Below are 12,720 nucleotides of genomic sequence, written 5' to 3'. Positions count from 1 at the left end.
TGTATGTGTGAAAAAACTGTGGAGCTGTTTATTCTTAACACACACAAAGGCCCTGAACTGACAACCTACAACCGCAAGACACAAGCAGTTATTTGTAGTATCTTTATACTGACAGGCAAATGTTTACTTATTTTATATTGCATATATTTACGTAAGTGTTTACCTGTCAGTTAGTAGCATTTCAGCTGTCAGAATTTCATGAGAATAATCCAGCACAAAGATACATAATTGCCCAATGCCATTCATTGAGACTTAACAGCATGCAGATAAAATCTTAATAGTTTACAGCAGAAGGATTAGTATCATCAGGTATTGCCCTGAGGTGAAAGCGTATGCCATGCAACCCTGCTGCCACTTCAACTTAACAAGTCAAATACAATATCAGTAGGATATGATATCTACTAGCTGTAACCTTGCAAATGATCTCTCCAAATCTATGAATGCTACTTGTTGGAAATATTGAGCAGAATTCCTAAAATGTTGATTGAGGTATCGACTCCAGGAATGTAGACAGAGATGCTCAAATACCATTTTAGCAATATTTGGTGTCCTTAAAAGAGAACTGTTTCTTACCCCAGAGATCTTAATAGTTTAATTGTCTAGACACTGAAGTTGGGAGGGAGATGTCGTATGTTGCAATGTTAATATTTCAGAATTGTTCACGAGTTGGTTATTTGTAATACAGGAAATGCTTCATTTCATAGCTTCTGTAACAAAGGGCAAATAAATGTGCCTCCCTATCACTGCATTTTTCCTCTTGAAGCTGCACTGCTTTTCCAGCCACAAAGTGGAATGTCTCCATTGCATTGGTGTGATGTACTACATAGAATGCTTAACTTGGGCCAGGGAGATATGATTGATTGATTTTGATATGTTTGTGTGGCACAGAACACCCCAAGTTGACACAGAAAAAATAAGGAGTTATCAATGGCCACTTGTGTTCTATGTGGTGATTCAAGGCTTAAATTCCACCCTAAATGACATTTATCAAACACAGATGTGTCAGCAGTTCCAAGAATAGGATTCCTTTCTTGCTTACCTTCATCCTTATTTGTGTACATCCTAAGCCCAAGGTAGATTGTCATATTGTGAGCCCTGTTGGATCAGTCTGATAGTTCAGCTAGTCTAGCATTTTGTTTCTGGGAGGTGTGCCGGCAAGATGTGAAGGCATTGACCCTCTCCTCCTGTATTGATCCCAGCATCTCTTACTCAGAGATGTACACTCTCTGACATCCCATTTAGCTGTTATGGCTGATATCTGTTGATAGACGCTTTCCTCCTTGATGCTAAGCAGTTGAATGGAAAAAACAAAACAAGAAGTACTATTTCACACTACAGACTCATAAGCAACTTACAATTTCACTGCCATGATATGTGGTAATGACCACAAGCTTAGATGGCTTCGCATTAGAAATTAGAAAATTCATCAAGACGTGAAGTGGATCCTGAGTTCTTTTAAGAGGTTTCTCCCCCTATCCACTCTCTCCATATTGTTTATTATTTAAAAACAAAAAATCAACAAATGTCCCCCTACATCATTGTTTTTCAAGATTTAAAAGCTCCCAGGAAATATTGTTAAGCCTTTCCACATAGGGAAAACTCTCCAGACTCTTGATTATTTTAATTCCCCCTTTCCTCACCATTTCCAGTTGTATGATCTCTTTTTTTGAGAAGACATAACTAGAATTGCCCACTGTGTTGCAGATGCAGTTGCATCATACCTTTTTTCTCAGCCTGTACAGTGGTACCTCGGGTTACATACACTTCAGGTTACATACGCTTCAGGTTACAGACTCCGCTAACCCAGAAAGAGTACCTCGGGTTAAGAACTTTGCTTCAGGATGAGAACAGAAATCATGCTCTGGAGGCACGGCAGCAGCAGCAGCAGCAGCAGCAGGAGGCCCCATTAGCTAAAGTGGTGCTTCAGGTTAAGAACAGTTTCAGGTTAAGAACGGACCTCCGGAACGAATTAAGTACTTAACCCGAGGTACCACTGTATTGAGTCTTTGACTAGCTTGGCACAGTAGTTTGGGCTTTGAGCTTTTTATATTGTGCACACACCTTTTAGATTTTGATGGGCAACACCCCATGCCATTCCAGTGGATGTGATGGAACTTCCTTTTTTCCTGTTCTCTCAATGTTTGGAAGCACCCCAACACCCCCCCCCCCCGAGCAGATTTGAGGGGTTGCAAGAGTGAGAAGAGGAAGAGTTGAGTCTGTTTTAGCAAGTGGATATCTGTTAATCCGAATGTGGTGTCCCATTTACATTACTGCCCTATGTTTCCACCTTCTTAAACTTTTATTAAATATGTTGTAGCTTTCAAAATGCACAGGATGTTCTACAGACAGTAATAAATATACTTCCCCTCCTCTTAGTGCTGGCTTGGGTATATTGTCTGCTGAGCACTAAATAGAAGCAGTCTGTTTTCTTAACCCTCATTTGTTTATGCAAAGCTTGCTGAAACAGTGCTCTAATTTCATCCTTTCATCTCTTGTTTCACTCATCATCTAGTTGGACAGAGTAGAGCCCACTGCGTCTAGGGTGGCTGCTCAGGCTAATTTATTAATTGTCTGGTGAAGTGCCAGAGTAATTTCCCAGAGCCTTTGGTAGAATGGGGGCAAAACATTTCCTTCCATAAAAACTTGATTTCTAAACTTAGTCTTCCTTAAACTGAAAACTCGTGAAATATTTTTTTTGAATGCGTGAAATGCTCTACTTGCACAGCATGTTCAGTGTGCCTTCTATAATAATCTTCAATCTACAGCATTAGAGAATTCTAATTGTAAGACATATGTAGCATAAGTAATAGATCTATTAAAATTATAAGGCATATGTAATATTATTAATAGATCTGTTAATACTATCTATTAATCCTGCGACTGGGACTGTTTTCTGCCCATTTGTTGTGCTTGTTAATGAACAATCAATCAATCAAGGCAGCTTACAACATAGAAAAAATTACATTATTACAGACATAAGTACTCATAAACAATAAATAAAACATCAAAAGGTACACAGCCAAATTGAACAATTTCCACATAAATCATAAGATCTAAAATAAAGATACAAAATAATAATAATATCAGTAACAGTAACAACCCCCCCCCCCAACAATACCGCAGCTCAATAATAGTCTGTTCAGCAACCTTAGCTTTTGAAGCTGGAGTCAGTTAGGGCACCACCCTCCCAGGCCAGGTGAATAAAAAGACCTGCAAGGCCGGGAGCAGGTCTTCCAGGACTCATGGCCAAGATGAAGCTTTGCTCTCTGAATTAGTTTTGTTTGCCTTCAATGACAACAACATATAGCTAAATCAGGCTGGTTACATATGACATCAAATAAAGAATGTTGATGAAGCAGCGATCAATGGGAAATGCAGATGGCAGTGAAGTGGTTAAGATTAGGGTAGGTGGTTTGATTGGGGAGAACTCAACCTTCCAAAAGGTCGTCTTCCACACCAACTTGACTCAACCTTAGTTTTTAAAGAAAAGAGGCTAGCTTTTAGGTTTCTTTGTGTTGCAAATAATTTTAACTAGATACGAGCGAAAGTATATACCTAGGTGATTTTGCTAGAATCCTAGCTTTGCAGCTGTGGCTGTAAAGAAAATTGAGGAAGAAAATGTGATGGAAGTATAGAATGGAGTGGAGTGGAGATGCATCATTTTTGCTGCACCCCCCTTATTGCAGGGATAGTAGAACCTATGTCCTTCCAGATGTGGTTGAATTCCAGTTCCTCCCATCACTCTCAGCCAACATGGCCAGTAGTTGGGGATGAGCAAAATTATAAGACTATGGACCACTGGACAACTGTTCAGCATGGTGAAATATTTACTTGCAGGAAGGTACTCTTTAATTTCCCCAGGATTGGGGGGGGACCCCACACACATAACCTACCCTACTTGAACTAGTCATCCTTACCATTTTTGCTGTTCAGCATCAAGTAATGCAGATGTAGCTTGTCATCAAAACTCAGTGAAGCCTACTTGGAGAAGCTTGACAAGAAAACTCTTCTTACAGCATTCCAATTCCACCCCAGTACAGTACTTAAATTAGCACTCCTGTTGTAACTCTCAAAACATTTAGTAAGTGCTAGACTTCAACTGAAATGTCTGGTTTCCTTCAAAGTTATGACCTAAAAAACAACACTATGAGCCTTTTTACCAGCTTAAACCTGCAGAAATACATTGAAAGAAAAATGAAGCCTTCGCTAACCATGGTCTGGTGCATCATTGTAATATATTTACATCTTTTTTGGAGTTAATTGTAGCCTTGCACAGGCGTTGACTGATTATCATCACGTGAGGTTGCTTGCTTTTGACCTTCCTCCGCCCAACATGTACATAGTGGGGTTTGTGAGAGAGAGGATGCAAGCACTGTCCTTTTCTTTCCTTCATGAGGTGTGAATGGCTTTATATGAGTGAGAATGTTGGTTTTACAGTCATAATGAAGCCTCTCAAAATTGGATGATTATTATTTACTTCCCATGAGGCATATTGATGTGATTTACAATATTGCATGTTGCATTTAGAAAAACAATTAAAAACTCTTAATTATACATACAGACATACATCCATAACATTAATTCAGATCCAGGACAAAAACCAACTGGGATAAAGATTGATGACAAATTACAGCAGTTGGTTTTAATTTGGAACCCTATTAGACATCCACTCATATAGTGACCAGAAGGTAAGAGAATGTTATCTGAAAATAGCAAAGATAGGTCTCAATAAAAAGTTCAGTGACCACTGGTGTAAGAAAAATACATGGGTATGCCATTGTCTAAAGTTCATGCACTTGTCTTTTCTGCAGTCAAGAATTTGGCTGGACATATGTGAAAAGGCTGACTTTTGATTAAACACGTGCCAGGGTTAAGTAGTGAATCTTGCAAAATTTCAGTCTGTGGTTGGTTACTGATGTGTCAGCAAAGAGAGCTGGTCAGGCAGGCATTTACCACTGTCCCTTGTTAAATAAAATGACTAGACTTAAAAAAATATGGAGTGCTTTCCCTCATGTTTAAATGTACAAATGGTTGTTGTAATTGCAATTGTAATTCTAATGCAGCATACTCATAACCCAGAGAGAAGGTTAACTGTTGGCTTATGAGTAAGGAAAATGCATTTGTGTTCCTGCGCAATGTACAGGCTTTGCAAAGGAGATAATCTTTAGTAGTATCGGCCATGCTTGTGGATATATATATACAGATAGGGAATTCTATATAAGGAGAAGAACCTACTGATTCGGTTTCACCTTTCTTGAAAACTTGTTGAATGATAAGAACCTGCTAAACTTTTGCTGGTTTTGTTTGTTTCGCTTCGCTAAAAAAAATTTTTTTTACATGTGAGTTTTTGTTTGCTTTTGTAGTGAGTTTGGTGGTCAAAAACAGCCAGAATGACAACTTTGGTCACTCAAGTCTTCTGTCCTCAGAACAGGTACAGCAGTGACAGCAGTAGCTGAAGGGTGAGTCCTTATCTTATACTCTTCATGTACAACAGCTCTTTTCATCATCTGAGCATGAGAAATAACAAGACAATCCATAATGTATCAATTTTATTAACTGTCATAGATAAGAGGCAGTTATCACATCAAATAACTACGCAGCAAAAAACTGAGCTTGTAAGTGGTAATTTCTCTCCTATTGCATATTAACTGTTAGATTGGATGGGTTGTATCCACATTGATACTCACAGTCATACTCAGAGTAGACCCACTGAAAGTAATGGACATAAGTAACTTAGGTATGTTTATTCATATGGCTCTACTCAGAGTAGAACATTGTTAACTACAACTCCATGAGTGCGAATTTAGCCTGAGGCAACTGCTGCTTTGGTAGCCACTAGAAACAGAAGTTGCTAAATTAACTACCCACTCTCAAGTAGTTGAACTCTTCTGTGTGTTCTTTGACTAAATATTGTATAGAATCTTTTAAACTGTCTTAGCTTATCTATGTATGTCCAGTGTATGTGTTTTGCTGTAATTCATTGGTACAGCATGTGTTTTGCATGCAGCAGGTCAGAGTTCAAGAGCTGGGGAAATATATCTGAAGCATTAAAAAGCGTTAAAAAGCTAACGTCAGTCAGGGCAGACCATGGGTCAGAAAACCTCAGGCCAAGGGCCTGGAGTTTATTTGTGGGGAACCTTCTGTGGGCTGCATGCAGTGGCAGGTGTTACCAGAGGCAAAATGGGTAGAGTAGTGGCTGTGACTTGCTATTTTTGCATTCCAGCCTTGCAAAAGTCACGGGTTTTACACTTGCACGCAACTCTCTGTCCTCCACTTAGGCTGCAGATGTGTGGGATTGTGACATGTCACACGTCTTTGTTTACATTCTAGCACTGATTGTTGGAGTCTTGTGAGCAGAAATTGAGATACGCTGTTCCGTTCTGTGTAGCTATTGCTTTTGCAGTTCTCTCTCCGAGGAAGAAAGACGCAGAGAGAAGGCATATTTTCTTTGTTTTGTTACTTTTGATTTTGTGTGCAATAAATTAGGCTCAGATGTTACACCTCAAGGCTCAGCTTCTGTTTGGACTCTGCTAGTCGTGTGCTCATGTCCTTGGAGATGGGTCACATCAGCCTGGAGTGATGATGGGCAACGCTGCGTTGTAGGGAGGCACTGGCCTTGGCGTTATCACCCAAAAACATAGTCACAGTTCAAGCACACAGTCCACTCAGGCAAAAACACTTGAGGAGGATGCAGAACGGGGCGGGGGCGGGTCAGGAGTGTGTGGCCTGAGAGATTCCTGGAGTACCTCATTTGAACCCTGGGCCTGAGGTTCTCCAACCAGTCCAGACAATACTGACCTAGATAGATCAGTGGTCTGACTTTATATAAGGCACATTCCAAGGTTCCTAAATAAGCCGGAAACAGCTAGAGGTCAGAATGTTGCATTGAAGAGAAAAAATGCTTAGATAAGCATTTCTTTCTTTTATAAAATGTATTTATTTCATCAAATCTGTTTTAGATAAACATGGGCCTTGGATAGCTCAGTTGGTTAGAGCATGGTGCTGATAACACCAAGGTTGCAGGTTCGATCCCTGTATGGGACAGCTGCATGTTCCTGCCTTGCAGGGGGTTGGACTAGATGACCCTCAGGGTCCCTTCCAACTCTACAGTTCTATGATTCTATGAAGCATAAGATTCCTTTTCATAAAGGGTGTGGATGCTGGGCTGATGAATTCCTAATTATACTACTCTCTATTAACCGGAGCTTGAATTAAAAAGATAACATTGTGGCTGAATTTTTTTCAGGGATAGAAATAAATGTTTTCTCATATTCAGTTGCCTCATCTTATACTGTTTCCTCTGCCACATCTCGCAAGTTTATCTGGGTCAGTCTAGGCCAGTACTTGTAAACGAGACCTTAAAGAAGAACCTGAATGTTGCATGAAGTAACGATATCAGTGCACCGTGAGCGGCACGTTTACTTCTAAGCAAGTACTTAGCTTGTCTTCTTGCATAGTAAGCCAGCAGCATACTTCTGTTTATAAATGAGAAGTCTGAAGAACATGGCCCTTAATACTTTTTATAGTTAATGGTTAAGTAAATACTGAAAGTTATTTTTGTTTCACATTCTCTCTATATTTCTCTTTCACTCTGTGATGAAGTGATCCTTTCCATGTAGCTAGTTTTAGAAATACAGTGATACAGTGGTACCTCTGGTTACGTACTTAATTCGTTCCGGAGGTCTGTTCTTAACCTGAAACTGTTCTTAACCTGAAGCACCACTTTAGCTAATGGGGCCTCCCGCTGCTGCTGTGCGATTTCTGTTCTCATCCTGAAGCAAAGTTCTTAACCCGAGGTATTATTTCTGGGTTAGCGGAGTCTGTAACCTGAAGCGTCTGTAACCTGAAGCATATTTAACCCGAGGTACCACTGTAATTGTAAAATAATTTACAATTGGCATGCTCAGTGAAGTAAATTTGTAGCTTTCCTCTGTGTATTTTTCTTATACTGTTGCTAAGTGTAAAGCAGCTGATTTTCATGCTGAAGGCCCCCTTTCAATCCCTGCTATCTTGAGGTACAGCTAGGTGAGACTTCTGTCTGAAACATTGCAGAGTTGCTGCCAGTTATTGCCAGTTATATACTGAGGTAGATGAACTAATGGTCTGACTTGGTATAAAGCCTTTTCCTAGGTCGGTTCAGACTTGTATAACAGGTAGGCAGTCTTGGCCCTCTTTCCAGCTCAACCTTTAAACTTGTTTATGTCCCACTGAAACCAGAGGGGCTTCTGTGTAATGTTTAAGCATCTCTAGATAGTGACATTTGCCATTTCCCACCTATGAATCACCTCTAGTCTGGTTTAAATACCTATCCCTAGTAAGCACATATAGTATAAATATAACTGAAGCACTTTCATTCAGCATAGCTGTGCATGAAGAGTCTTATGGCCACACATGACATGCAGAATCCTAAGAATCACTTCACATGTTTTGTTTTTAAAAGTAGGCTGCTGTCTACTTTAAAACACCTTTCTTGTGGAATTTCCCTGTATCTTAAGGTGATCGTTTCTATAACACTTCTCATTGTTCAAAGTGATTCATTTCCTCTGTGTTTATCATCAGAGAACTTTAAACTCCCACCCAGCCAGGGAAGGTGATCACAACTTTAGTGTCCCCCAACCAGGGCTTTGTCCACTGAGCCACTAATGTTGGAAGAGCAGTGCATTTGTTTGAGACTGGGGGACAGGACAGGGGACATGTGGACAGAATTATTTAGCATTGTGCCACTTCTCTCTGAAAAAAAGTACCTGTATTGCTTTGTAAGCATTACATTTTTCTGCACCCGATTTTAAACTGTAAGAAGCACACTTGACTATTTTAAAGAGCACAGTCATTGTGGAGAAACATTTTATCAAGTGGGCAGTACTGGCATAGAAGGCTCAAAATCCAGAAGGTGGTCCCCAAACCAGTGGACATTTCTTTGGACAGAAATGATACTCATAGTAAAACTGTACGGTATTAAAGCCTATGAAATCTGACCATGGAAACCAAATATCTAAAAGGTTAGCTAAAGAAATAGATAAATAGATAAAGAAAAATATTAATGTAGCCACAGAAAGACATGAGTCGGGATGCAGACCCATGTTAACTATTTGATAGAATATGAAGATTAAGTCCTGATATGGTCTAAATAGGATATAGTCTAAATTTGTCTGCCGTATACACATTTTGAAGTCCTACCTGATCTCCCACCGTCATTATTATTGTGAATGTGAGCAACTGGCATCAACCCTTGAACCTGAGTAATAATAATTTAGGCTGAGATAACATTCCATATACTGAGTTATATGTTTGAGCAATTGGGTACAGTTCTGAGTCATTCTGCTTCTGGTCTTCTGTCAGGCTTCAGTTCTTTTTCCTAGTACTGCTATTGTCCATAGTTGGCTTGGTAGTGATGGAATGAGGGAGATCAACCTTCATGGCACCTGGAAGCTTGTGGTCTCACTTTAATGAGGAAAGGGGAACTGATCTATTTGCTTACTATTGTGCGCTGATCTGAAAGCCTTGCAAGAAGGAGGCCTTTGCTTCTTACTGCTGTTGATGGAGAGGAATTTGGATCAGCTCCCAGACTTCAATATCAATTGGAGGCGTGTGTGTGCCCAAACTACTTGAGTGAATGGTCATTTCTGCCACTGTTCTGATTCCTGATAAATGGGAAGAATTTTCCCTCCTGGGCCCAGTGCTGCTTCACACCACTGGTACACCACTAAATTGCTAGCAAGAAACCTTGGGCTGGAACTCCGTAGTGTACCCAAATGTGCTCTTTAGTTGGACCTTATGTTTGAAGCAAAGCCTGTCTTAACAGAAGTCCCCAAGAGGTTAATTTCTTGACTCTTCAGCACAGCTTGACCCTCTCTGGGAAGTATTGTGGGGGGGGGGGTGAGCCTGAAATTTGTTGGGAAAGTGTTAAGCCCCAACTGAGTTGCCAGTTTAAAATAAAGGGCTTCAGTAAACTTATTGATTTCTTCTATATAACCAGCACGATCCTTTGCACTCTCCCATGGTTGTTTCAAATTCTCCATAAAGTACCGTAATTTTGCTACTATGTCACTGCCAAACCTGTTCATTTGTTCTGTGTGTTCTCCTGCAGGTTGCTTTCCTCCTGAAGCCCTTGGCTAATTTGCGCTGTCCGCTAGACTCTGTGATCCATGCTTTGAGACCAGGAGAGACTTAAAATTTTGAAATGAAGATGGAGGCAGCAGACAAAGTAGAAGAACTCATTGACCCAGAGGTTCCATCAAAACTCCCAGAAAAACAAGAAGCAGCTCTGTGTGAAGAGGGACCTGTAGAACTAGAAATGCATGCCCAGAAAGAGAGCGGAGCTGCTGTGGAGGATTCGACAGTGCTTGCCTCGATGCCATGCTTGCTGATGGAACTGAGACGAGACTCGTCAGAATCTCAGCTAGCATCAACAGAGAGTGACAAACCAACAGCTGGCCGTGTTTATGAGAGTGACTCTTCCAACCATTGCATGCTGTCCCCTTCTTCCAGTGGGCACTTGGCTGATTCAGACACTCTGTCTTCCGCAGAAGAGAACGAGCCCAGCCAAGCTGAAGCAACTATAGAAGGAGACGCTTCTGCGGTATCAGGGTCTACTGTTGGGAGGAAATCCAGGCGGTCAAGGTCGGAGAGTGAAACCTCAACAATGGCTGCAAAGAAAAACCGGCAGTCTAGTGATAAGCAGAATGGTCGTGTCGCTAAGGTCAAAGGTCATCGGAGCCAAAAGCACAAAGAGAGAATTCGGTTATTGAGGCAGAAACGGGAGGCAGCTGCCCGCAAGAAATACAACCTGCTGCAGGACAGCAGTACCAGTGATAGTGACCTGACCTGTGACTCAAGCACGAGTTCATCAGATGATGATGAAGAAGTTTCAGGGAGCAGCAAGACAATCACTGCAGAGATACCAGGTAGAGGATGTTTTTTAAACTGAACTGGTAAAGCTCCTACCGTCATTTCTCAGCTGTCCTGCTAAATTTAGAGGAGCGACACTTGAGAAAATAGAAATAATAAACTAGGAGAACTGCAACTCTATGTAAATTGGAGCGCTGCAGTATGTGAAATGTTTTAAAGTTGGGTCCTGGGGTTTTTGAATGTTCTTATTTGCAGAATTGAAAATTTAAAAAACTGGTAATGGTGAGTTGAGTTCCAGACCCTGCTTTCTGCCCCCACTAGTTAACATCAGTGTGGCTTAGACAGACATATTTAAAACAGCCTAGTTTGAAGCTATTTTATTACAAATGGATTATTCTTTTAAAATGCTGCAACTGTTCCTGTATCTGCAACTGAAACACCATGGGGCATAGTTTTGCTGTTGGAGAAGGCCACGTTCTCTCCAATACTGAATTTAACGGTGCACTTTCCAACTTCATTTTAGTGCATGATAAACTGGTTCAGCTTCGTTGTGTGTTACAATTAGGTGAGCTGGTTACTTCAGAACCTATACGAGGAATATTTTGCACATCGATTGCAAATTAATAGCCTCCACACTACCCCTCAGTTTCAGAAGCCAGAGGGTTTCAGTGTCCTCTGTTGCATGGATTGCACAATTACTAATGTCATTTTTCCTGCTGCATCCATATTGTGTGACTGAGAGGTGAAATATCTTGGCCATTCTTACAATCAAATATTGGGGCCATTCTTACGATCAAATACTGGAAGGTGCATTTTGGACAGCTTTCCATTTGTTAAGGCCTGCATTATTCCTTTACCCCAAATAGCATGAGGAGGAATATGTATCTTCTACTTGGCATATGGTACTCAAAATAACTGCATTTTATAGCAACCTTAAAATAAAATACTATTTAAAAAGCTTTTGGTTTGCCGATCTTTTATGGGTGAACATAACATTTGTTTCTTTGCATGAGAGAGATAAGTTTTGTAATTAAAACCTGTGTCCTCAGTAAAGCTATTTATGTATGATGTGGGAAGACTTAAAAGGAAAACTACAATGCTGTGTGTGCAGCTTGACCCTTCAAGTATTCTTTCTGCCAGTGGTAACCTTTTAAAGTTTGATGGATTCTGCCTTTGCACAGCACTTTGGGTTTTACAGTTGCTTATGGATGTAGTCTGCCAGGGCTTTTAGTTGCCCAGCCTCCATGTCACTTTGGATATCATGAGCTTTCTGCCCAAACCCGTTAAAATAAATGGAAGTTGCACTGCAGCAGTGGCTAGTGAGATGCCATATCAGTGAACAAACTAAGGCTTTGCTCTGGACATAGCATTTTTTTAAAAAAAGATTGTTTACAATCTTAGGTGTAAGGGACTAATCCCAAGCAGACTGGCTCTGTTGCTGGACTGTACCATTTCATACTATGGACATGGCATAGTTTTCCACATAAAATGCTGGCTACATATAAAAAACCGGCATACTGGGAAGAAGGGCCATAGCTCATGGGTAGAAGATTTGTTTTGCATGCAGAAGGTCCCAGATTCAATCTCTGCCAGGGAATGCCTTGCTGTCTAGAGAGCCATTCCCAGTATGTATTGACAGTACTGAGCTCAGATGGGCCAGTTTTCTGACTCAGGGTACATAGGAAGCTGCCTTATACTAAATATCTAGGCTAGCCCTTTTTCATATCACACTAGTTTTGAACAGGGAATCTTTTATTACACCCACAAACAGGTTTTTGGTGGGTCTTGGCTAGTCTGGTGTAGTGCTAACAGAATCTGACTGCACGGCAGGCTATCTTATTCCACTGATTTGATGCCCGTGTGCAGTTCTGT

General features: G+C 40.7%; 1 protein-coding gene across 7 annotated transcripts in view; it reads left to right on the top strand.

Annotated features, from left to right (window-relative positions):
• The window catches only part of ARK2N (arkadia (RNF111) N-terminal like PKA signaling regulator 2N), a 59,418-nt gene that overhangs the window by 13,266 nt on the left and 33,432 nt on the right, over window positions 1–12,720 (top strand). For 6 of the 7 annotated variants that reach the window (XR_014517254.1, XM_083466118.1, XM_083466117.1 and 3 more), the window contains exons 2-3: window positions 5,364–5,459; window positions 10,088–10,904. Coding sequence is in view for 6 of the 7 variants with exons in the window: in XM_083466118.1 (XP_083322244.1) it covers window positions 10,181–10,904 (724 nt within the window). In the remaining variant the exon portion in view is untranslated. Of the gene's footprint in view, window positions 1–5,363; window positions 5,460–7,317; window positions 7,457–10,087; window positions 10,905–12,720 lie in introns of those variants that run through there. The other variant, XM_083466116.1, reaches the window with a different exon arrangement.

Source organism: Podarcis liolepis, assembly GCF_965112155.1.
Source record: "Podarcis liolepis genome assembly, chromosome: 11".
Taxonomy (NCBI): Eukaryota; Metazoa; Chordata; class Lepidosauria; order Squamata; family Lacertidae; genus Podarcis; species Podarcis liolepis.
This window is presented reverse-complemented; position numbering and strand designations above follow the sequence as displayed.